The sequence below is a fragment of the Ammospiza nelsoni genome, chromosome Z (genome assembly GCF_027579445.1).
Source record: "Ammospiza nelsoni isolate bAmmNel1 chromosome Z, bAmmNel1.pri, whole genome shotgun sequence".
Classification (NCBI taxonomy): domain Eukaryota; kingdom Metazoa; phylum Chordata; class Aves; order Passeriformes; family Passerellidae; genus Ammospiza; species Ammospiza nelsoni.
In genome coordinates, this window is record NC_080669.1 from 43549360 (window position 1) to 43576839 (window position 27480).

A 27480-nucleotide genomic window follows, 5' to 3' on the forward strand; every position below is an offset into this window, starting at 1 on the left:
GCAAGCAGCATAGCCACTGAGGACTGTAAGAAGCAGAAATAAGAAGGCACAAAAAAATAAACAGCTGCCCCAAGTTCAAGTGACTAACTTGAACAAACTGTTGAAGATCTACAGATTAGATCCTTACCCCTTTTCGCTTCTTTGGTGTTATCTCAAAATCTATTGCTAAGAGTTTGATGTAAAATGATAGGGGAAACTAAAATGATAGTCTTGAGTTTTCAGCAAACACTGCTTGCTCCTTCATCATTAAGGACAGATATTCTTGAGTAGAGATCAATTTTTAAGCAAAAGATGCACAGATACATAACAGACACACATACGTAACAAACAAGCCAAATACTGATAAATTTCTGGGTGCAAAATTTTATCCTCCCCATACACTCTGCTGCTGAAACCCTTCCGAACTCAAGATGAATTCTGGTGGTGCTCTCCGAAGAGGTGCACAGAAAAGGAGTAGAATAAGAATGTCTCACACCTGACAACACCTGGACCACTTGGGACTGAAAGAGCTACTCCTCAACTCACAGAGATTGCAGCTAGCTGACTGACAAAAGATAATTTGGGCTATTTTGTATAGATGTTTCCCACTTCCTTTATTGGTACAGCTTTGTCAGTGCATCTTCCCAGCTGGCTGCAAATTAAGAGCAGACAGAGGCAAGGCTTTTTACTGTTCTTTGGGGTAATTTCTCAGCCATATCAAACCAGCCTGCTTTGTTTGCAGTTCCATCCTTATAACTTCAATGCCTGCAGAAAGCAGCTCACATTCAGGGAAATGGTCTCAGTGACCTTTTGCTTACCAGGACTTCTTGGCCCTCCTGAACCTACAGCCAGGTGCCACCTATGGCTGTGAAGTGTTACTTGTTTATCATGGCACTCACTTATAGGACACATATTCATGCAAAATTAAGACATATAGGAAGCTGCAAAAAGTTTTGGTACATGAAAACCCAGCTGGGAAGAAAACATCCAATCTTTGCATCTCTCAAACATGTTTCTGGGGCACAGAGCATTCCTTGCATTCCAGCAATGCTTTTGACAAAGTGAAACTTTTTATCTTAAGCGGGGAGATTGCTTCCAACATGCCCTTTCTTGCAGAACTACAGGAAGAGGCTCTTTACAGAGCTGTTCCAGTTTGGCCCAGCTTCTCCCATGGCTCAGTACTGCTGCTGATACAGCATCCGAGCGCAGAAGGAAGGCTGAGTCTCTCAATGCAGATTCCGAAAATGTCTGTGTCGCTTTCATTTCCACGACCGTAGAACTGGGCATACCTGCTATCTGAATTCTAGAAAGGACTGTGAGAAGGTGTTTCAGTGCTGGAAGTAGTTATGCTGACACAGAAAACCTGTTACTAGAAATGTTCTTCTCCAGAAAATTATGTTTTCTTATTTACACAAAACTGCTGATGTTTTCTGCATCAAAATAGTCTTTTCTTATATGCCTTTAGGAGAACTTTCAGACTCCTGCTTAATGTTTAAGATGCAAACACAGCACTGCTCCAGGACTTAATTCCTTGTATTTCCAACACTCATGACACTTAGGACATGAAAATAAAAAATTCAAAACTGTCCAGCAGCTGGAACAAAATTTTAAATCCATAGATAATTACACCATAATTATGGTGTAATTATCTCAACATTTCACACAATGATGACATAGAGGAAGTTTCATTCCATGCCAACTTTAAGACCAGGTAACTGCTTTAAAATCTGTAGTGTCTGCAGATACAGGGATGTTTATCCTTTGCATCTTTCTATTTAAATGTTAATTTTTTCTGCCACTTTCCCAAACCTGGTAAACACTTTCATACAGATAAGTAAATGCTGCACTTTCATGCAGTGTAAACAGGACCCAGAGTGAGGCACATGCCTTGCATGTGCTTCCAAGGTTTTGCACAGGTTATTTAATAGATGCTGGAGAGGCTTACTGAAAATCAGTGGAAGGAGTTAGACTATTCTGGGTAGTGTGCCAAACCTAAAGAGCCTTATTAAAAAAACAAACAACACCCCCCCAAAAAAACCCCAACCAAAACAAACAAACAAAAAGCATGCAGCTGATCTACAGGAATCAATGGGAACAAAGTATTTGAGTTTTGGAGATTAAATATCTTGTTGTGTCCCACTCTCACTTCCCCACTTCTCAACTTGTCTTCCAAAACTATGCTTTTCTATGTACATGCACAACATTTGACAACCTTCTCATACGTATTTTCCTCCCACTGCTTTTGTAGAAAAAAGAAGGAAGTATTTTGCAGTAATAAGTATGAAATCCCCCTCCCACCTAGAAATTATTGCCTAAAACTTAAAACTTGTTGACCTAAGGAAGCCCTCTAAAATCATCCTTTTGCTGTTTGTCACTGGTTTATCAACTTCTTCTCCCCTTTTTTCCCAGTGTCTGCTGAAATGGCAGCAGCTGTGCTTAGCTGGAAGCAAAACATGTTACTTGGAAACACTTCAGACTGCAAGGAGGATAACTTGATGGTATTTTGCCACTCAGAAGACATCAGCCCGTATGCAAGACACGGTAGCATGCCATGATGGTCCTGTACAAGTGCTAGAAGCTTCCAGAGATCTTCACTTCATTCAAAGAAAGAAAGAAAGCGTAGCTAGTTCATTTCTCATCTCTTTTAGTGTAACTGGTCTAAGCAGGCAGTTAACTTACCAGAACAAAATTAGTTAATGGTCTCACTCAAACACCACAACAACACATGAACTGTCAAAGCCTCTATAATGCTGAAGGTGCAGCTGAAGTGCAGGTAACAGACTGCATGTGTGTGTAGTAAGACCACTGCGGATTTGTGCCTGCGAATTAACAACCATTTTTGCTAATGATGCACACTTCGGATGTTTTGAAAATGTGGCTAAATCCTCCGTTTTTTATTTTGACCTGCAGCTCTTCTAAGCACACTGTTACCTTCCTGCAAAATTTCTGGCTTCACATAAATCTTCACAGAGGTCTTAAAAATATAATCACAGGTTTGCTGCAAGAGTTTAGGTGAAGTTTTACAGTCTACATTATATAACAAATAAAATTAGATTATCCTAATATTCCCTTCCAGATCTAAAATCCATCAATACATATTTTTAAAAAGAAAGGAAGACTCTGAGTGAGCATGATTACTACTTCAAACATATAAAAGAAATGAATGAAGTATGATTTGCTTTTTTAAAAATGCACTAGAGTTGTTTTCAGCAAGTACCAATCACTAACCCTGCAGAACCATGTCACTTGGGCTTCATAACAAAGGAGTCAGGTATTGAAAGGACAGGACAGAAAGCTCAGCCCAATGATCAACAGAGAAATACTTAAGAATGTATCTTTTGTAGGAGACAGCAACTACAACAAGTGCAGGTCAATACTTTGGGGAAATGACCCATCCTCTTTAACACACACAATCCACCCAGCACTCATACAGGTGAAAATAAAGAGGCAACAAACCTCTAACCCTCTCAGGTCTGTGAAAAGCACCAGAAGAAAAATGTCATGGAAGAGTAAATCATATATTTCCTATGGATATTCTTTTGTCTGTAGACAGAAAAAGTAAAAACATCTCCTCCAAGAACATGCCTAAGAAAAAAGAAGATGCTTCTAAGAAGCCTGTTTGGCTATGATCCTGCTCATGGGTTCAAATTCCTTCCAAAAACATTGGTGCCTCTTTCACCCACTAGCTCCCTGCTATGGAAAAACACTTCTTCAGAGTCTGGAAAATGCTGTTTGATCTCAGTAAATTACATCTCACTGCTTGTCGGTTTCTGATTGATGGTGTAACTTAGGGAACAATATCTGTGTGTGGAATAGTGTCTGGAGAAGCAGTCAGGGATTATTGAAAATACAGTATTTATGCAGTTTAAAAATCAGTGGAACATTACGTATAATTTTTTTCTAGAGTGATGAAAAATTACTGAAGTGCATTTGGGAACAAAGGGTATAAGGTCTTTTGTCTATTTTTAAAAACACTTGGCTGCTAAGACCTCTTAGTGAGTTAGTAGTGATGGATGCAAGAAAAAGTGTCAACCGCAGTTGAGCATAAAACCAACTGCTTCTCCAACCAATGGGCAGAAAGGAAGACGTCACTGTTCACTGGTGGTTAGAAAAGAGGGAATAAAATAAAGTTGAAGAAAAGAGAAGGAAAATGAACCAAGGATCACTGATTTCTCTAAGCCATTTAAAACTGCTGGAGAAGGAGGAAAAGTCTAAGGTTTCATCACACCGTATGTTGTTTCTTCATCTATCTAACATGCCACAGTTAGTTGGAAGACTTTGAGAAACAGCCACAATGACAGAACAGCCGCCTCCTCAACAGAAATTATTCTGCTGTTAGTGAATACAAGGGCTCAGTGCTGACTTACACAAGCCACAAGTATGACTTTATACACACTTCACCTTCCAAAACATCACTTGGATCCCTAAGGTCCTCTCATGACACAACCACATGACACAACTGAAAGAGACACCAGGACTTCAGCCACAGAAAGACCATGACTAACGACAATGATGGAACTTACACAACATACATCCTTCCAGATGTACCAGACAGAAAGAGAAGACTAATTTCAATGTAGAAGGAAAGAGAAGGAAATGAGGATGGATGCTGTTATCAGTGCTGTGACTCAGTGAAATAAAAAAAATGAACAAAACAAAACTTGGCAGGTGTAAAGTGAATCAAAAAAAAATACTTCGCACAGAGCATATAACATGGAACTGCCAAGTTGACTGATTGGTACAGAGAAACAAAATGCGTGAAAAGCTTTTTGTCCTGGCTCGGGATACCTTTGAATGCTGGAGAGTGTCAAGATTTTGTTCTCTGTTTCTCTTATTTCTCCAGCATCAGTTACTGACCTGATTCAGTGATGGAGAGGCAGCTCAGTGGAACTGGATTACTCCAGCAGAGCCATGTTAACACCTGTGCTAGCACTGTCTGCTATGGGAGTAAGGGAACAAGGAAGTGCAAGAAACACTGTCAAAACCACAGGGTAAATTCACCAGCGCTGGAAATTACTGTGGATTACAGTAATCCTTAGGAGAGCCTGAAACACAATATGGAAAAAAAGACTTATCTGCAATAGTTTTAAATTAAGTAACATGGTATGATGAGTTTGAAAAAAAAAAACAGAAACAAGTCTACAAGGCGCTTCATTATATGGTTGGGACGCAGTAGTTCCCACATGTGGTTCAGAAAGGATGGCAAAGGCTCAGTGGGAGGCCAGTGAAAAAAATGACAGCATTTCTGAGAAGAAAGGTAATTCCGAGGTTGGAGCACAAATTGTTATTTACTTCTGTGAGGGAGCTAGGTGGTAAGCACCAAAGACAGCACCTCAAGTGCTGTACAACTTTAAGAGACATACCTAAATGCAGAAGGTACAACTGATTTGACTCCTGAATCATGAAGCCTCTAAAGTGCAAGACTACGTGAGTGTACACCATCACTACAAGCCTTCCAGAAACCAGCCACTATCCTTAAAACAGCTGCTTGATCATGCTTAGCTTCCTTGCCAGCAGCAACCCACACCTCCTGGGTGTAGGTCCAAGGCAAGGTGGTGACACATGCCCAGTGGGTGCACTTACCTCTGGCTTTTGACTCTGAGGAGGAGGGGATGTCCTCAGAGGTCAGGATTTGGGGGAGGCACATGGGAGCGCCAACCCCCTGTCCCAGGTAGGAAGCAGGTGGGTAGTAGGAACACATGCGGTACTGGGAGCTGACGGTGTGGTGTCTCTCCATGCCCTTCACCTGTCAGGAGAGAGAAATGCAACAGTAGCCTGTGAAAGCCAAGCCCCAGTGCCATGGGTGCTCCCTGCTATCCCCTCGCCCCCACCCCTCCATGACTTTGAAGGAGGTCACAGTGGGTGCATGGGAAGTAACATGCTGACATGCTAGCCTTGGGGTTTTGATTTGGTAGCTTCACAGTCTGCCCACACTGACCAGCTACAGGTGGTGTGGTGTGAGATGTGACCCAGCAGCAGCAGCAGCAGACCTATGGCTGTTTTACCTTACTGCAGATGGAGATGCATCTGGCACACAAGCACGTACCCTTCACTGCAAGCAGCTTCCTGCCAAGTCCCCAGCTTATGGCACATTCAGGTGTGTACACCTGGCCAGTGTGAGAGGTGAAGTGTCCATCCAGCTTCTACACATCCCTAAAGACTAACCCATCTCAGACTGCTGGCAACTGCTCTGCCAGGGACCTACTGGGTGGCTAAGGAGGACAGTCCTATGGACCGACTCTCACAGGATCTGCTCCATGGCGTTGAGCAGTGACACACCCAAACACAAGCACACTGTTTTTCTTACAATACCCATCTTACAGTAAGATGGGAAAAATATTTTCTTGAGTTACTGAAAAAAAGCAAGTTGTGTTTAGACTATACAAGAAGTTGGTTGTGAAGCCACAACTGGACACCAGCCAGCAGGTCTGCCATGTCAGCACAGCATCAATCAGACATCCCTTTTCCCTTCCACAGATTGCAGCAAAGTGGCAACTCTCAGAAATCAAAGTTTTTTCTACTCCAGTGCCCTGATACCATCCAAACTGATCTCCTCATAGGAGTGGTAATGCTTTCTTAAATTTGTGTTTTATGAAAGAAATAACAACTTCCTATTATTTGTTACAAAGCCTTACAATGCAACATGGCCTCCATGCTCCAAAAATGCAGCCAAAACAAGATTAACATTCTCAACAGGAAAGATAAGACTAGCTGGTTTCTCTAAGTATGCTGGGAAGTGAATGACTGAAAGGCGGAAAGCTTCTGGGCAGAGACAAACTGTCAGAGTTTTGCACCGGTTATGACAGCAGCAGTGCCAACAATAATGCACATCCAGCTATGCCATTACACACTGTCTGCTAGCAGACAGGTCAGGCAGCCTTTTCAGCCAGGTCCCACCTCAGGTCTGCCTGCTCCACTGTGGTCCCTGGAGCGCTGCCCCTCAGCCCTTCCCAGCCTGCGAAGCTCCGAGCCAGGGAGCAGGGGAGGCTGGGCTGTCCCAGACTGCTGCCCCATGCCAGGACACCTGCAGGGTTCGCTCCTGGCAGCAGGAGCCACAGCACCTCTCAGAACCACTCCACAATGCAGCCACCCCTCGTTTTCCAAGGGGAATTCCCTGTAAGAATTCTATATTCATGTGCCTAGCTGCAAATAATGTGGCCCAAGCACATAAAATCCTGTTGGTTCTCTCTGAGGAATGTTTTCAGTGAGAAGTGCACAGAGAGAGAATGGTGGCTGTTTACAGGAAGCAAGTGCACTTCTGTCTGATTTCTGACAGCAGCATCCTTGCATATACTTGCACATGTAGTGAGGGACTTGCTTTTAGCCTGTGAAAAGTTAAGAGTTTTTCTCCTATAAATTAAAGCAATACTTAAAATTTTTGTTTTTCTACTTCCACATGCAGAAAAAGCTCAACACACACTGAAGTTTCATCCAGAGTAGATAGTAAATTGCTTTTCAAAAATTTAATGAGTCATCCTGAGGATGTCTGAACTCAGTTACTGACATTGCTTCTCCTCTTCTGCCAAAGGGCACTCTCCATTTTGGAAACAAGACTCCCTCAACAAAACATCGCCCAAAAGCACAGTCCAAAGGGCATTTTGAATCTGCACATCTGCAAAGCTCAACAGCTCTGGAAGTGCCAGGGGAAAAAAAAGTTAGCCAGTTGTTCTCTGTCTGTGTGTTGCATGTAGTTTTCCTTCCCTTGGTGGGGCAGGGCAGCATCTCCAGACCTCACATCTCTACTTCTGCCTTGTGCAAAGCCATGTGTGCACAAGTACAAACAAGAAAAGGCTGCCTGCAGGAGACAGATTATTTCAGCTGTATCAAAATGGAGGGATCACTCCCTGACACGAACTAGATCATGCGCACATCTCCCCCCCATAAGGTGGGGGATCCACCTCCTTTAAACGCCTTTTTTAGGGGTTTTCTCCATTTCTTAAAAAAACAACTCAGCTAAAATCCCTAGATGCAATGAATTATTACTACTATTATTATTAGTGTGTGGTAGCTGGCTAGCAAGAGACATGTTTTATAATCTTATTACCCTCACCAAGTCTATGAACCACAGTTCGACCGACACCCAGAGGCTTGGCTCTGCAAAGAATATGCCATGTATTAACCACTGAAGAAAATCCAAAAGCTTTTGGTTTTCTTTTATTAAACTATCTAGAATCTACACCACAGTAAATCTGAACCATAAGGTTTCCTTTTTATAGTGCTTAGCAATCCTATTTTACAGTAACAATAAAAAAACCAACCAGTTGTAAAAATTCTTGACCTTAGTGCTGCATTAAAAAGGGGACTTGGGAGACCACTACCTCATGATAAGGACATTTGGTCAGTATTAACTCCTGCAGCTCTGTGGAATCCTTGCAGGTTTATGAGTGCCAAAAAGGGAGATCAATACAGCCTTGGGGAAGCTCGAATATTCAGATTATTTTCAGCCTGGGGCAGTTCAGCTTTCCAAACGCTACAGTAAGGTATCAGGTTTGGGACTCTGTGCTAGGTCTGTCTAGGGGGGATGCTGGGGTCATGCATGGACCACAGGAGGAGAATGCTTGGCCTTCTGGTGTCTTCTGCCTCCCTCGCCCCTTCCACCCTTCCACCAAAGCTGAGACAGGCATGAGCTGGGACAGTACACAAACCACTCTGGTTTGTATCACTGCAGGCTACATGCCAAAAGAACAAGACATATGTTAGGTGAGCAAGAGCTGTGGAAGGGAAAGGCATGCATTAGTCTTTGCAGAGGGCATCCTGAATTCCTAAGTTGCTTCCCTTCCAGCCACACAGTGCTTGTGCCCTGCTCCAGCTGCAGGATTCACCAAGTATAGACTTTAGTGGGAGACACATATCATCAGAGCAGCAGCTGGCCTATGCAACATTTACAGGTTCCCCTAAATTGTACAACACAGCATACACTCAGTAATGTTTTAAAAGATGTACTGCAAGCAATGGTGAGATGCTTAAAATTCAGGAACAAATAAATATGGCCTGATTGGAAGGCCACGAGTGCATAGGAAATTCTTTCCCTGTGCCTTGAAAAGCCATTGTGAGGAACTGAGAGGCAGCTACTGTTTGCCCTTGCACAGATAAGCTGGAAACAGGACTTGTTAATCACTGAGCAAAATCGTCAGTGCAGCCCTCCAGCTATGTCCAAGTGACAGGATACATAGCAAAATCTAGGGAACACATGAGGAAAATGTTTTTGCATCAGACCATTCCTGTAAAAAGCCTTTCTTAACCGCTGGTGGAAGAGCACATAAAGCCCAGCACCCCCTCCCGAGCTGGCAGCATAACCTCCACATATCTCCTTCGTGGCAAAAGAGCCGAGGAGATAAAGTGGCCAAACCAGAAACAAGAAGGTGTCAAAGCAGGCACCAAGTGGTGACTCACCTCTCTAGCCTCAGAGATTAGAAAATGATCCTGTCCTTCCCAGATATTTGTTTAGCCAAAACATCACCTGTGTACTTCTTTTATTTGCAGAAGCTGCCAGGCACAATCTCTTTGTGAGCCTGCCAGTGTTATCTTCACACTTCCCAGCTGATCCCAACTATAGGGCTTGTTTCCAAGAAACACAAACAGGAGGAGGTCATGAATGCTATTCCTGGGTGACAAGGGCTGCAAAAATTTATAAGCAACAGAGGAGATCAAAGTGCAATCCTTCAGCTCTGCCAATGGTGTGCCATATGATCTTGGCCAAGTCACTTTACCCAGGATTTCCATCCTTTTATTTCATCCATGACTCAGCAACGAACATACCAAACTCAGTAATTATGGAAACACCAGAGAACCTTTTAAAGTTTAACATAGCCTCCTGCTTCTGCCTTGATTTTAAAGTCAATTTTAGTGGGCATAAAACTGCATTTGTGTCATTGCTTGCAAACAACAGAATTCACAGGTTGGTTTTTGGCATGGGCAAGAAGGCAGCCACTGGGCAATTAAATGGAAATTCAGGCATCAGTAACCTCCCCTCTGTCATTTGTGAGCTGTGTGACTGTGACAAGTTATTTGACACTTCCCTGCCTCAGCTTCTGCAGTTATAAACCAGGTTTGCTGCTTCTCTCCCATCTTGCAATGTTACTGCTCTTATGCTGACCACTCACTTCTCTTGCACTTCTCTTGCACTCATACTGCCCAAGGTGCTTCACTCCTAAAACCAGCTAAGCATGTTTTTCAGAAAAAAGAAAAAATGAGTCTATGATACCCTGCCTTGACTTACTTTGATTCTAGCACAGAAAATACAAGACACATCTATATCTGTCCCTCCTTGATAGACAAACTTAATTAACCTTTGCTATTCTGTTCCAACCTATTCTTTTAGACAAAGGCAGTGACCCATAAACAATATGTTACCATCAGAATCTCAACTGCAGTGACACCTAGAGATATAGCCCTATCAGCAGTATTGGAAAATAAACCACTTAGATTAGCTCCTCCAAGAAATATGGATTGCATTCATGTCACACATGAGCTGTCAGAAACATTAGGATACTTTTAGCATAAATCTGTAGTGTGAAGGGTATGTTATGAATACAGTATATAATTCACGGCTTACACATAAAATTGGGACTGTCTTGGGTGACTTGCACAATGTGTATATATTTACACACACATGCACACATTCTGCACTGACTTCTGGAGAGTAAGACTGCAATTTCTATAAGAGAGACAGGCTTTTTGGAGGAAAAACTGCGCTAGAAAGCAGAAGCAGGTGGAAGAAGTTGAAAAGAGACATCTTTTAATATTAGCAAGTGGCTATTCTTCAACCTCCTAGCTGTCCTGTCACAGCCACACTCTTCTGGATTTAGTAAGAGAATTTTCCCAAGTTTGATACTTCTAAGAAATCTTTGGTACTTCTAAGAAATCTTTAAAAAGCAGTTTACTACATCAGCAATATTAAATACTTTAGAGATGGTAAATGTAAATCCCACACTAGAAGGCAAGTCAAAATTTCTCACAAGTTATTTTTGCTCTAAACTGGTATAAGGAAAGAACAAAAAAGATAAGGTTCTGAAAGTGAGAACACTGGTTTGCCAAGAATGGGAAGTTCCGGGAAGGGGAAGGGAAGAGGAAAAGGAAAGCTGAAGTTCTGAAATGTGTCTAAAATATCCGCACCAGCCTTAACCTTTCCCAGAAGCAGGATACCTGGAGTTACCAGAATACCAAAAAAAAGCAGCCACTGGTCCCGAGGTGTGGGGGCACATTCTGCATTCTTGCTAATTTTTAATGGTTTAGCTGCATGTACCAGAAGTTTTAACATTTCTGGGGCATGATGCTGACTCACAATGAGTCCAGATTAGACTTGTGCTGTGGATCATGCGCCAGCAGTTTGTCAGCTTTGAAAATCAAGTCTGATTAGATTCAGATGCGTCCAACAAGGCTTTACTTTTGCTGTGATAGAAAAGGCTGCATCATCCCATATTCTCCCACTGCAGTGTGACCAGTTTCAGAAGCACCAACTTTGAAGTACACCAACCCACTCTGACATGCAGTACTTATGCTGGCAAACTGATTTTACTGTTAACTGGATGGAAGTGGATGGAATGCACACAAATTCCCATTGTAATGAGCAATTACAAGAGCTTCAAGGGAAACTCTAGATGCCCACACAGGACACGGAAAGGAGAGGTACAGTAACCACCACATCTGCTACATTTACTGCCAACTTAGGCTTGTCTCTTCCTCAGGTGCAACAACAGACATAGGTGATTATCTGCCTTAGAGCTGGAAGGAGCAGCAGAATATAAATGACCAAAGGAGCCTCAACCAAAACAATAATGTTCACTACACTTATCAAATCATGATAGATACAACTTCTGGTGTGACTGTATATAGATGAGGAAAACCTACAGAGAAATACATAAAATATTTGCACCTTTATGAATCCACTCGAGCATGCCAGCCCCTGCAAAGAACAAAGACTAATGAAATCTGACATTAATCTACATTAAAGATTCAGTGATTCAGTTTATTTGCCAATGCTCAATGATGCATTAATCCTCATCTCATCCCACACACACTCACATGTTTCCTCCCCGGCTATTCTCTCTTGCTCCCTAAATTCTGAAACAGCAGACAGCTGGGCTGCTCAAGGCCTTGTCTGCATCCAGAAGTTAAATACGCAATTCTCCCTGTGATTAAAGTTAATCTAGGATCTGTGAGCCTTCACCAACTGAGCCTGAAAAAGCCAAGTGTCTTGTCTACCCAGCTTAAACTGGAATATCTTCCAGTGAGCACAGTGGTGGCTTCTACCATAAAAGAATACCTCCTGTGGGCTCACACCTTGGCAAGCTGCCCTAATTTGGTTACAGCAGACATTGCCCAGCTGTGATTCTGGCAAAGAAACAAAGATCAAAAACTTTGATCAAAAAGTTAACAGCCATACGTGTTAGAAAAGAAAATGCACTTCTATTGGAGACTGGTTTAATAAAGCCTGTACATGTAAAAAATAAATCCAGTCAGTACAAGCTGCCCAGCAGAAGTCCCAGTGTAGGTAACAGCTATGTGTTTCCTCTGAGGAGGATAAGCATGCACAGGTTTGCCAGCAAAACCTCCTGAGTGTAAGCAAGGTCTGACTCCTCTCTGAGGATCATGCTTTGAATGAAACTCTCCTTTAATTCCTTACTGTGCTTGACAGAAAGGCTCATTAGTTATTCATTCTCCATTTATTGTTATTTCTGTGATCTTCCCTTGCTGGTAACCCGCGTGTGCAGAATTGATGTCAAACCACATGCAGCAACTGAGACTTTGTTCCCCTTACAATAAACCATCTTCAGTGCCACACAGGGTTTTACAACCTTAGCATCACCGTACCCACTGCCATCAAATGTTTTCTAGCCTCTCACTGAAACTTTTTATCATTATTTGTGCAATCTTATGCTGTTGTTAGAGTATGCAAACCCTATGACTCAGAACTCTTCCATTAAAAACTATCCTCCATGTAGATCAGTCTGAGAAACAGTTTGTAAAGTTCAAAACACTGACCCTGAACTACACCCTGCCCTGTGTCAGAGGAGAAGTTGATCCTGGTTTCATGACATTTAGAAGCTGGAGAGACATCAATTCTGCAGGCCAAAAGCAGCACCTTTATCTCTCTGCTTGGACATCCAAAACATCAGAACAGCACTGAGGAATCCCAAAAGGTCAGTTCTGGAGGAATTAACATCTTAGATGTGGTAGACATATTCATATAAAGGTGAATGGAATAATGTGGTATATCCCACAAGAGATATCCACAGCTTTGAGCCTGCTGGGGTAAAGAAAACTGTCCTTTTTGACAACACCCATGTAGTTTTTTTCCTTACTTACCCCTTCAAGATCTCACTAATTTGAATGGCACTTAAGCAGAAGTTAGTTTCTGCAGGGCCTAAAGAGAAGAATTATGGAAATCACACAGCTGTTTTCACTTCTTTAAGGGGTGTCAAAGGTTCCATAGCAACTGGCGATCTCACAAGAGAGACACAGACTCTCTAAGCCAAGACTTTCCATATACGTTACAGTACATGACAACAGAACTGTGAGTGAGGACACCACATCTTCATTCCAAGGTTTAACATACTCACACAACTCTTCCTCAAACACTGTGTGCTAGGTGAAATGCAAGAACATTATTTTCTCAAGGCAAATGTTGCCACTGTTCGTTTGTCTTTTGATGGTGTCTCCATGCATCAGCAAGCTAAGTGCTGCAGATGCTTGAGAAGTAACCTTCTATCTGAAACATTCTGCTGCACCAAGCTAACACAATCAACCAAAATAAAAAAGTTGAAAAAGCACTTGGCACCTCACACCATTACCATGCACAAAATCTTGTAACTTGCCTTGACTAATTTTCCTCTTGGCCTGGTGATTGAATTCATCAGCGGGAGAGGACACCATCAACTGGAAAGGTGTACCTTCACGTATCAACACACTGAGAGAAGAAAGCTCTCATGGCATGGGCTTGCACCACAGAAGGAAGAGAGATAGCTCCCTATCCCATACAGCTGTACTCACAGCAGAAAAAGAGATGTGGAATAGTGATAAGTGCTACAGTAATTGTAATCACCCTGGCATTACTTTCAGCTCCTTGGTATCAAAAATTAAAACGCCCTTTCAGAGCTGGTGCCTCTGCCAGAGAAACCTGGCTAGAGAAACTGTCTGTCAGCAAACAGGATGACCTATCTGTTCACTTACACAAGGAGGTTTTGGTGGACATTTCACTGTTGAGTGGTTTCACAACACAGCCTTTGCAGAAGCAGCCTGCCCTGTCCTGATGCTCTACAGAAGAGGTCTGCCCTCTCCTGTCCTTACACAAGGGACACAGGCATATGCAGACTCAGAGGGTACAGCCGTACCAGTTCAGTCTCAAACAGGAAAAGCATCTCTGCAGTCCAAAATCAAATAGTCCCTGAGTTACTGAAATGTTTCCACTTTGCCAAGAATCCCCCATATTGGCAGATTTTCCCATTTTCCAGTTTCTGACTGAGTTGGATGCTACAATTATCATGTCCTAGAGTGCGAGGGCTTGATTTGCTTTATATCCTAACAAAGCACATAGAGCTCTGGTTTGAAACTCTCAGGTACTGCCTGTAACCTGAACTACATGAGTAAAAATCATGAGCTCTGGAGTTACCAATTACCAGAACACACAACTAGCAATATGCCACGTCACATTCAACTGACTGCAACCAAACTGCTGCACAACAGCATGGTCTCCTGGGTCACCTTGGTGCATTGGATGTGAAACATGGAAAAAACCCATGCTTCTGAAGAGCAAAGCCTCCCAGAAATTACACCTTAGGCTCTCCGGATGTTATATTGGACTCTTTTTTCTGGAAAACAATTAGTAATCTACTGTCATATAATACAGAAGATAAAATCAAGTTAGTGCCCTTTGCACTCGTGGCAATTTATCCATACCATTATCACTGTCCAACTATGTAATTACTTTTGTTATGCTGCATTGCAACCACACATTTTGTCTAACTTTCTCAAAATGGGTCCTAATGCCACCCTGGAATATGATTCTGGTTTTGCGCTGCCACGAAACCAGCAAAGAGGAGATCATACCTGCCACTGTTTTCCTGACTGGGTCGGCATGTATGTTGCTGGGAGACTTCGAAGGCTGTTCTTCATGGCCGACCCTACAATTGTGCCCCCTGTCTCACTGGAGGAAGGCTCACTGGCCACTGCCATCTGGTACTGGGAGTAGTTGTACAGGTTGTTATAACAAGGATACAGAGATGGCTGGTAAAAACTGCTGTAGTAGGCGGAGTCCACAACCAACTCAGATGTGCTCTCCAAGTGCCCTCTGCTGGGGATGGAAGGGATGTCCTGAATGAGCATCCGTCCCTCTGGAAAAGAAAAAAAAGACCATTATCTTCCACCTTCTAATGAGCCACTACTCCTCCCAAAGGCTGGACAGAGAGTGGTAAATAAGAAGTAGGAGCTGAAAGTTAAACATGGCTGAGTGTTCGATGGAAACTCAAGTGGACCAAGAACTACTCACAGTCCAAGACTGCCACCTACACACACCACAGTCTGCAAAACAGCAGACAAAACCAACTGCAGGTTTAAGCAATGCTCTGAATCCTCAGTCAGTATCAACTGATGGGGACAATGATTTACATCGCCTAAGTCTGCAGTCCCCTACTACTTTTTAATCTGTAACAGTGTGCCAAGTCTCTTGTAACTCTCTAGAAGCAGAAAGGATCTAGCTACAGAATGACTCCTCCCAGCCAGCGTCCAGAAGGTGAGAGGACACCTTCTGAACATGCCTCTTCGAGGGGCAAACAGCCACAAGGCAAGAGAAGCTGCAGTGGGCAAAATACCACAGGAACAGCCAAGGTGTCCCAGAAACCCACACACTACCTGTGAGCAGTACAGTCCTCAACCCTTGCCAAGCATTCAATCCCAAATTTAGCTCCTGTATCTAGAAAATCACCAAGCAAAACAAGATCCCACACCACTAGCAAAAGAGGATGAGGAGAAAGGTACTGCTTGTGACTTGCTGCATCCACTCTGGACTGCCTCCAGATCAGGGGTTAGCTGGCTGTGCTCCCCACAGGCAAGGTCTGCCTCCCTGTCATTCCCTAAGATGGGGATGCTTCTCAGACAATGAGAGGCCATGATCTCCCCACTCTACTGTCAACCAGGGCCCTGCAGTATTTGCAAGCATGAAAAACAGAAGGTGCTTGTTGGTACTATTGCACACCCAAGCTCTCTCTCCTACATGCCATCAGTTACACTGCCAAGCCAGACACAACAAAAAACTACCACAATCTTATATATACATTTACCAGGGGGGGGGAAAAAAAATCAAACATCCAGATCTCTCCATATCTGTATTTCTGGCTCTAGTTTGCATGTCTGTGACCCTGCCTTGTACCAGTTCTCTGTAAGGAGCTCCTCTTCTCCCCATGATGTTGCCCAATTGTTTTGTAGAGGAGAAAACAATGTGGTTTAAAACATATGGATGAGCTCCCAAGAGCTATTGGTATGGACACGAAGCAGCATGGGCAACAGGCACATAGGAAATAACAGCCCTAAGAGAAGACATTTCAGGCAGGTCTAGCTTGTTCTGGATCTTTCTCTTGGTGTACCTGTATCTTGGTTACTTACCTGTGGAAGGAATATAGTGGCATACCAGCCCCTCAGAGTCATGGTAACAACATCTACAGTCCTGTGCATTAGCTGCGTATTAGATCAAATAATCAGTTTTACCTATTTTTGCTATTTACAATGCAATCTTGTTTTACTTCTTCAGCTATAATGAAAGCTTTCTGCAATCATGGATCATCTCCTTCCAGGTCACTAAATTACACAGTGTCCCCATCCAGTTCTTGCTGCCATTCTGTTGACATCAATGAACTGTTTATTAGCAAAGACTGTTTTATGCTTCCCGCACCTGATTTTTCTGCAGAACCATGTCAGCTGGCCTTGTTTATGTGAAGTATTTCTCAATTTTGCACACAAAACAGAAGTGCCTGCAATGGCACAGAAGACTTTTCAGAGTTTCTGTGCTTTCATTTTTGTTATTTTTAAAATTATTATCCTGCTTTTAGGCAAGACTCTTAGATCCTTTTGTCTGCATCTGATAAAATCAGAACTTAGATCACAGACACAGCACAAGTTTGACTCCCCTCCCTAAATTTACTTCTCAAATAAAGTTGCATTCCAGTTGCTCTGCTTCAAATGTTGCAAAATAGAAGCCAAAAGCAAAATCCTCCAACACATTCCTTGCTGGGATACAGATTTCACATGACAGAGACAGGCAAGGCAGTCACCTGCTGAACTTCTCACAAGGCTATATTATTGCACAAATGTGTGATTTCTTCTAAAATCTCTGCAGTGTCTTTCAATTTACAATGCATCATCAGAAGGGCTACTACTCCCCATTAAAAATACTAGCACCAGGAAGATGTTATCTTTTTACACCTGCATGATCTGGATGAGGGGGATCAAGATTATCCTCAGTCAGTCCACAGACAACACTAAGTCAGGCAGGAGTGCTGATCTGCTGGAGGGCAGGAAGGCTCTGCAGAGGGATCTGGACAGGCTGGAGCATGGGCTGAGCCCAGTGGTGTGAGGCTCAACAAGGCCCAGTGCTGGGCCCTGCCCTTGGGTCACAGCAACCCCAGGCAGTGCCACAGGCTGGGGCAGAGTGGCTGCAAAGCTGCCACAGGAAAAGGCCCTGGGGGTGCTGGTGACAGCAGCTGAGCGTGAGCCAGCAGTGCCCAGGTGGCCAAGAAGGCCAATGGCATCCTGGCCTGTGCCAGCAATGGTGTGGCCAGCAGGAGCAGGGCAGGGATTGTCCCCCTGTACTCAGTGCTGGTGAGGCCACACCTTGAGTACTGTATTCAGCTGGGCCCCTCACTCCAATAAAGACATTGAGGTACTGCAGCATGTCCAGAGATGGGCAATGGAGTGGGAAGGTTCTGGAACACCTGTCCTAGGAGGAGTGACTGGGGTTGTTTAGGATGGAGTAAAGAAGGCTTCCTTATTGCTCTCCACAACCGCCTGAAAGTAGGTTGTACCCAGGTGGGGTCTGGACTATTTTCCCAGGTGCAAAGTGGCAGAATCACAGGAGACAGACTCAAGCTGTGCCAATGAAGGTTTAGGTTGGACTTCAGAAAGAACTTCACAGAAAGGGTTGTTAAGCACTGGTATGGGCTGCCTAGGGAGAGGGTAGAATCAACATTCCTGGAGGGTATCAAGGAATGACTGGATGTGACACTAGGTGCTATAGTCAAGTTGACAAGGTGGTGATGGACTCAATGATCTTAATAAGTCTTTTCCAATCTAAATGGTTCTGTGATTCTGATTCTCTAATGCACAGGAGAAATCAGTCACTGTGGGTGCCAGCAGTTCAAAGGAAGAGAAGGGGAGAAAGTAACAGCTTTTGTTGCAACTTGTGGAAAGCTCTTATGCAGTACACTTCCTAACATGGGACAAGATGAGCTAGGCTAGAACAGAAACCTACCCATAGCTATCCACCAAATCACACAACCATTCCTGATATTCCTGACGCTTCTGTGACATTCCAGTGGCTGTTACAGGGAGCTGTGCTACAGCTCCCTCCTCAAGAGCAGCAGTGGCAGTATTCTGCTGCATTAAGGAGGAGGAAAAAAAAAAGCTTTTTGATCCTTCTTTTCTCTTTTTATCTTCTATCTGTGGTTTCGGCTACCATCATTTGGCACCAGCAGCACAAAAGGTTTGACTTCCACATTTTCTTTTACGTAGCTGCAGAACACCCAGCAGTGGTTCAGAGTTCAGGGCTGTTAAAACCCACCAGAAGTGTTCTCTGCTTTCTTCGGCCGTCCAAGTCTTTACACTACTCCATGCTCCAAGTCTTTACACTACTATCAGCTGCTATCTCCAAAGCTGGTCTGCAGAGATGGCTCATTCAGCCACTCAGGCACCCATACGCATAAATCCCCAAGCATCAGCAGCCTGGGGCATTTTTCCCTTATAAACACAGAGTTATGAAATCCCAGCACATCTCCAGCACACAACCATTCTGAGCTGCAGGGCCACACCACAGAGATGTGCCCCAGGAGATTAACAACAAAAAATATGAGCAAAGGGAAAGGCAAAAGTTCAAGTGAAGGGAAAGCCACATCCAGCTCCTTGAAGAACTAGGACTCCTGTGACATCACAGGAAATACCACCAGAAGAGTTAGTTTTCCCTAAATCCCACAAGACACCATGCTTCTAAATGTGGAAAGGACACATCTGTAAGAATCAACATCTGTAACTATCTAGCTGGGGTTCCTCTGCTTGGTCCTTGGCCCACACCTCTAAGGGTAGATTCCTACCTACTGGCTGAACCTTCCTACAGCCATGCCTCCAGCCACCCAACAAAGTGTTCTCCTCAAGAGAGGTTGTCAGCCTGTCACTGTGACTGTTTTCTGCCAGCAAGTAGAGAACACCAAGGCTAAGGAAGCAGCTTTCAGCTGATTTCTTTCTTTCTTCCAAATTCAACACAGCTGAACAGCTCTCCTGGCAAGAAGAGGGTCCTCCTCTGCCTTAGAGCTTGCAGCATTAAAACACCTGCATATAAGGGTGAAATTTTTGAGAGGAATTAAGCTCTCAATAAGGTAACCCCTACTGCACTGTCAAGCTTCCACTCTGTCCCTCCACCTGCACTTAAAAACTTGAGATCTGTTGCAGGAGCTGGGCTTATGACTTGGCTGTCTTCACTCCCTAGATGGAAAAAGTAGGAAGGGCACCTGGGTCTTTCCCTTGCTATTACACACAAATTTAATATTCTGGAAGTTGCAAATACAACATGATCAAAAATGGGGCTGAGCCTGTACAAGGAGGTACAGAAAACAGAGTAACAGTAACAAAAAAATAAAGCAGTTTAAATTCTCACTCAGATTTTGGAATGCCAAGTCTATTAAGTAGGGCCACCACAGGCTCTTCATCCCTGAGCAACACTTTTACAGCAAAGACAACAGTACCTCTTCATGCAGCTGTGCCCTTGGATCTCTTAAGTTCTTTTCTGTGTCTTTACTAAAGTCCCGTAGGGAACCGATGCTACTTTTTTTGCACTATGTACACAGTGTGAAATATGGCCCACTCTTTCATAGAAGATCAATATGATGCACAATAAATACTGGTATTGATCTTTCAGTGTTGTAGACGACTCTCTGACTCTATGGCATATTAATAGTAGTTAACCACTAATTCATTTCAGGGTGGCTGGTATTTTCTTTTAAAGAAGTTGAGTACTACGGGTCAGTTACACATATACATCTTTTACATTCAGTAACCTATGATGGGCTCCTGCCTTTGCTTAGCAGAGCACAGTGAAAAACACTGGTCCAGTCCTTTGGTAATGTAAACCAGTCTCAGACCATTTACTTCAATAAAGCTATGGTGATTTACACAAATTACGGATATGCATGGCAAAATCAACGCAAAAGCCAGTATATAGATCATTTGGGAGAAGAAAGGAGAAAGGCCAGGTAATTTACAGGAATTTCCATCACCATCTCCTTCTCACAGATGCAAATGTGTTTTTAATGTTATATACTGAAAAGTAAAAATACTGAAATTTGAAAGCTGCATAAAAGCATGGAGTATTTTCTATTCCTACTGGTACTGTTAAGGGCCAGTTTTACATCTTATTATGTGCTGGCAACGGTAATTTAAGTATGTGTGGGTAAGCTTCTGATATGAGCTCAAATGACATAAAGTCCATACTATTAGACTTTCTTAGCATGTAAAACAGGGTGGTAGCACCAAAGTGCCTACTGGGAATGGTTACTGAACCACACAGAAATCTGGGGAAGATTATTAGTCATCTTACTTGTGATAGATGCACACCAGTAACTGTTTTATAAATGAGGATAGCAGAGCCACATTTCCATGTCTGGGAGCATGCCGTAGCATGGCTGAATTTAGTCATGTGGCATTAGACTGGATTAGTCTCCAAATGATTGAGCATTCCAGAAAAGGGACGGGTATATGCATTGTGGCAATTATTCTGAATTCAGAATTTCACTGCCCCCATCTACTGGCATGTGTTCTTACATAAACCAATGGTTCACAGTTTTGGTTTTTTTCTTTGCCTACAGAGACTCTGCACATAGACAGCTTTGCTGTTGAAAATACAGAACTGTGACTACTCAAGTAACACAGTGACTCAACAAGCAGGTAAGCACTGCCCAGTAAGTAAGCTCAACCACTGCTAAGTTTACATTTCCTGCAGTTTTCAATTTAGAGTGACAGTTTTCACCAGTTTTAATACTTCCGGCAACCCAGCTTCTGCACAGGGACAGCTACACCATTAAAACACAGGGACAGCTACACCATTAAAACAAAAAATTATTCAGTCAGAAAACACCTGACTTCATACCTCAAAAGAACCTTGTATCTGACAATTTCTCTCTGCTCAGTACATATAGCATTGACACACTCCTATTAGCTGGTTTAGCAATATTAAGTCTTGCAATGCATTAGTTTAGTTCAATTCGTATCTGGCTTTGAGGTTGGACAGTAGCCTTGAACAAGGCCAGTGTGAAATCACTCCCTAACATCATAATCAGAAACTCTGGTACAATGTGTTTCTCCCACCAAACAATCATGACAGAGCTATTTCAGATGTCAAAGAAAGCTGGCACTATTACTTTCTGCTGAGAAACACTGTCTCCCAGAGAACAAAACCTACATGCGTGCTCGTCTTTGAGAGGAGTATTTCTACTTTCTCCCTATTAGAAGTTGTGGATTATCTTTGGTTCCAGCACTGAACTTTTAACTTGATATAAAGTTAATGTGCTAGACAATGTTCATTTCAGGCAAGGCTGTGGGGTTGTGTAATTTTCTGCCACCCCCAAAAAAGGCCATTATCTGTAATTACCCATTACCATGCATAATTATTTCTTCTATTCTGGTCTATGGCCCCCAGGACTTCATGATGTTACAGCTCACTGCATTATCTTATCAAATTTGTTAAGGAAGCTTTTTTGACCTTTTGAGCACTTGTCACAGCATATACAAAAGCCGGCAGTAAATTGTCGAAGCATGTACTGTGTGATTTATTATTTGTACCTTGCATAGTGATACCATACAAAATATTACACATGAACACCTTCCCCATTCTCACTCCCTGCTTTAGATCAAGTAAGAAAAGGAAAGGAAACCCCTCCAGTAACAGAAGGAAGGGAACAGGAATAGGCTGGAGTCTCTCAATGGGAATTTAAGAAGCATGACAGCAACAAGCAGCTAAACCAGAATATCAAACTCTGAAGACAACCCCACAGCTGCTCTCTTCTCCAGTGCCACCTTTTTTCTTTCTCCTCTTTCTCCACAGAGTCTACTTCATCTTGTTTTCCCAGCTTTGTAACCTCCTGATGCCTGCTCTTTCACACAACGTCCATTTACTGCTCCTTCACTATGCAGAATACACATCACCCCCCATTCACAGCTTTGGTTAATGCAGTATAGGTTCTTGACAGACAAATTTGGTCCAGTATGACAGTCACAGGGATTGTCCTTTATGTATACGGACGTGAATGTGCAATAAGTAGGATTTTGTCTTCATTACTCTCAAAGCTCCCAGGAAAGGACCAGGCAGTGATCAACATCCCAGCACTACCTGCTTTGGCTAAGAGCTTCACTGCACTGCAAGTGCATGTACTACGCCCCTCTTCTTCCTAAGGGCACTAGAACTGAAGGTGACAGAGAAGCAGGGCACTCAAGAAAACAGGAGAGACAATGTCTTGTTATCCTAACTTTTGTTTTCCCCTTAGTTCCCTACTTATCAATACTCTCTAGAGTGCTTTATCTTAAAACCTCTTGTTTAGGTGCTTGTATGCATGAAACTCTCAACTCACATCCCTAACTGCAACGACATATTGATGAAATCATGACTTAGGAAACTGTAGTACAAAAAAGAGGTTTTGGTGCTTTTGAACTGCATTGTTAAATAAACAAACTTCCCAGGAATCAGAAAATCTGAGGTACTTTTCTATCATGACAAATAGAAGGAAACATCACAGATCAGGTATTAAGTTTGGACTAAAAGTGAACACTATGAATTGCTGTAGCACAAGGTATGCAGAATCATGCCTTTCAAATCTGTCAGTGAAAGCCTTCTCCCTTTAAAAGGAGACTGAAACTGGAGACCCTGGATTCCTTAAAGTAACCCTGAATTCAAATGCTAAGAGGTAGCTACTCAAGCCACTGCTGTGAAGATAAAACCTTCTCTGCGTTTCTCTGCAGTTTTCAGATCTCTGGCCCTTCACTCTGTGCTGCCTCTCAGGCAGTGGGGAGGTGGAAACCACTCTGCAAGCAAGATGAGCCAGCAAACACAAGCAACAAGCAGGGTCCACAGAGCAGAAGAGAAGATGGTGCTCGTACCCCTGTCCTGGAGCCTGATTTCTGAGATGTGCAGGCTCTTTTGCTCTCATTCTCCTACTGGAAGCTAGATATGCAGCATTTCCAAATATTTTGAACAGAAAGCTTTTCAGAAAACTGTGTCTCTTCCTCCCTCCAACAACTGCCAATGTTACGGCAATTGTTATGGCTGTGTTGAGCTCAAACATGAAATCTGGTGGTTCTTCTTCCTTTCTGTTCAGATTACCTTCCCAGACAGCCCTGGGTATGGAGTTGTGCTCTAACACCTGCTGGAGACAGAAAAATATCAAGTACCAGCCATATCAGACATGAGGGCTAACAGCAGCTATGTGTCCAGGTTAGGAATAGCCAAAACACCTTACTAACACCACAGTACCTCTCCAACCCAAACTAGAAATACACATAATTCTTCTCAAAGCAGGAATACACATTTAAAACAAACAAACAAACAAACAAACAAACAAATAAACCCCAAAGTGTATGGTGTAACAATTCTGAGCTTCTTGTAGGCCTCTGGCCTCTTCCCTGAAACTGAAGTGCACAAAGACCAATCTATTCCACCTCTTTATCGCAGCTATGCCTTATCACCTGCCAACTCCTACCATTTGCTTTTCACCTCCTCCCACCAGAGCAAGACAAAACAACCAGTCATTGCAGCTGTGCTGCAGTGGGTCTGAAAACTAGGGCTGTATGGGTGTTATGAAAAATTCCTTGCTAGGTGCGGCTGCTGGACTGTTGAGTTCAGCCGGCATTACCAGTGAGGAGCTAGCATAATGGCAGCAATGTCTGTGGGTACAAGGCATGCTTCTCAAGGGATACTCGACTGGAAGAATTCAATTTCACCTGGAAGGAATCAGTATTATTGTTTGCTCCCCTCTAGGAATAACTCCAGAGTGGTATTTGAGCAAAATGACATTTACCTAGTTCTACTTCTGAAGGGCTAAACCAGTTCTAAGTGGGACAACAGATTTTAACAAGAACAAAACTTGCCAGAAAGAAACACTCTAGGATAAACGTTATGCAAAGGGGACAACACATTTCAGGGAAAGTTGGGAGACCTCAGAACTAAGGTTATTTCCTATAGGCCTTCTTGAGCCTTGCAGTGAATTCACAAGATTTTGCTGCTGCTGTTCACCACACCAAACTCACTGTGTTATTTCTGTGAAATAACACAGAAAACTAACTGGAGCTGGCATAGTCTGGCAAAGGCATAAGCAATCAGAACAATCATACGGGAGATCAAATAAAGGTTAGCTAAGGAGATCACCAAAGTGTAAAATAAACTGACTTTCACTCCAGTACTGTTCTCTGGTCTTTTAATAATTTGTCTCCTGCCTGAGCTCTTCCAACTTAAAAGTCCAGGTGTGTGGGTCCAGACAATTGCTACATCCCCACCACTACCTACAAAGAGAAACCTAGGGAACAGTATGAACAGGGAAACAGATCTACTTCCCTTGTCCCCTCTCCCGACCTTACACTGGTTTTGGTTCAGTGACGCCCTTCCTTCCAATATTCATTTTGAGCCCACTTTCTGGGGCATGTACCATGCTCCCAGGGCAGGAGTCCCACTAGCATTAGTTCCATGACCACCCCACCAGCTTCCCAAACCACATAACTGCCTAGAAGGACTGTGCCAGTTCATCCTCTTTCACCAGGAACCACTAACATTCAGCACAGTATCCCCCAGGATCACCAGCTGCGCAGCAAGTGTTTGTTTGGGATGGACTTCTTAATTTTTCACTTCTTGTATGGGTTAAAACAGTTTTTGCTTTTGTGTGACCATCATCTAACCAGGCCTCCCTGCAGTGCACTTTTGTCTTCTGCAGGGCTTGCCAGTACAGGTGCCTTTCCATCACGTCCCAGCACAACCTGTCATACTGCCAGATTTCTTTCCAAGATACCAATGGGATGATTACAGCAAAGAGCACGTCCCTGTGAGATGCCTCCAGAAACACTACTGTGTTAAAATTCCCCACTCAGACCCACAAACTAATAGGATCATTTTCCTTAAAACCAGGTAATACATAGAGTACCGATTTTCTGTCAGCTCAGGTTCCTAATCAAGATGTCAGGGGATACAAAAATCAAATGCCTTGCAGGATTTGCATGCCTTGAAGTATGGTACTTCACCAAACAATTTTGTAATAATATAAGATTACCAACTTGACAGAATTTTTACCCATAAACTTCTGTTAATTCATGCTATGTGAACATCATTCGACAGCTGCATTTCTCCCCTTCTTGCATATTTTACTTTGCTGTGGATTGTTCCACTATTTTCAAAAAAGTGATGTCAAGCTAACTGATTTGCAGCCATGTACCCTACCACACCCACTTTCTTGAAACACTGGCATGACATCATCTTTCTTTCAAGATTTAGGAACTTCTTCAGTGTTAAAAGACCTACTGGAAATCAAGAGTGGGTCAGTTTGAAAGGGATGGCAGGTGGTCATCTGGCCCACCCACCCTGCTCAAGCAGGGTCATCCTACAAGACATTGTACAGCACTGTGTCCAGGCAGTTCTGGAGTATTTACAGGAAGGGAGACTTCCCATATCCTCAGCCAAGCTGTTGAGTTTTTTTCTTTTTTCTTCCTAAAATTGCATATGAGTCATCCAGTCCTGCTGATTTCAGTTCCTGTTGGAACTGGAATGTCACGATCTCCATATACAGGTATAATACTACATATCTTTTTGTAAAGCAAGGACCAGAAAAAAATTACTGAGCGTTTATTCCCATCTTCCATTGTACAGTTGTTATTCCATAACGGGTGAAATTGTGTGCTTCCAACACAATTCAAAAACCCCTTCAATTTCAAGATTTTTGGTTAATTTTAATTTTCACACAAATTTGTATTTTTTAAAAGAAAAAGTGATTTGTGCAAAGAAAAAAAAACCAAAACAACAAGGAGAAAGCAATTTCATCCAGAAGACTGCAGGCCTGGCATAGTAAATTTCTCAGTCCCACAGAGAGCCCCAGTCCAGATGCAGCTAACAGAAGCTGAAATATGCCTGATTTCAGAAGAACTGGAGAAGGAACATTTTGTTCACATTTAGTGTACACTTAATAAAAATGATCTGCTGCAAACATTTAGCATGCAACTTAACGATCCTCCTAATACAGCAGTAGAAATAAAACCTACGGAAAATAATATTTTATTTCCACAATTAATTTAAGCTCTGGGCCTTCAATAAGATATCTATGGCAGCAAATTCAACTTTCAGTGTCTCTGTCACTCACTATAGCGCAGTAATCGATCTTTTTACGTGAGCTGAGGGGTAATGCTTGTCTTTCTTTTCTAGCACTTTTGGTCATTATAACACAGCTATAGTGATCATATTCAAATCTCAAGTGGAAAAAAATATGAATGGCTTTGGTAAAGAAAACACATTCAAAATCTTTGAATATGGCTTCGACTCCGTGAAGGTGGTAGGCATTATTTTAATGCTCCAGCATATGTTTGTCCACACTGAACTGAAACACCAGCATTATTTACACATCTGAAGTTATTAGCATGTGTGACAGCTAGTGGGATCAGGACCAATAAAATCAGTGCTTCAGAAAATTAAGGGCATGAGAAACAAGGACCATTTCAATCCTCAGTATAAAAGCTGGGAGTATGATTACTGCGTGTGCATATCTATGTACACAGGTTATTATTCACCCTGAGATATCCGATTTGAGAAGAAAATTTACAAACAGTTAAGTCTTTGTGTTCATGCTACCAAATCCAACATGCTACTGAAATGAGCAATGGAGAAAAAAGTAAAGCCACAATTAAAAAAAAAAAAACCAGAGGAAGAAATTAAAAATTTTAGGAAGTTAGGGAAGAAAAACAGATTTATGGACAATGACGGAAAACAGCCCAGACACCTGCAGGGGCAAAGAAGCAAATTCAGAGAAGGAGAAAGAAACTCGGTGTGGATTAAATCTAAAGGGATTTAAGTCATTAATGAGAGATCAAAGAAAACATTAGAAGGGAGGGAAAGCTTCACAAGTGTCTGAGATAGGAGACCTTGGAGGAAATATGACTAGGTTAAAATCACTATGCCTCACACTAAAAATAATAAAGGGAGTAGGACGATGGTTGGAATTAGCTGGAGCCCATGCTTGGTTATAAGCTATTATCATGACAGAAACCCAAAAGTTTCTACAACAG

General features: G+C 42.7%; 1 protein-coding gene across 1 annotated transcript in view; it reads right to left on the reverse strand.

The window, feature by feature from the left end:
* DMRT1 (doublesex and mab-3 related transcription factor 1) overlaps positions 1-27480 on the reverse strand; it is a 57785-nt gene that overhangs the window by 18947 nt on the left and 11358 nt on the right. Inside the window, exons 3-4 of the mRNA XM_059492521.1 lie at positions 15028-15311; positions 5563-5725 (exon numbers count right to left, since the gene is read on the reverse strand). Of these exons, the coding sequence (XP_059348504.1) occupies positions 5563-5725; positions 15028-15311 (447 nt within the window). The remainder of the gene's footprint in view (positions 1-5562; positions 5726-15027; positions 15312-27480) is intronic.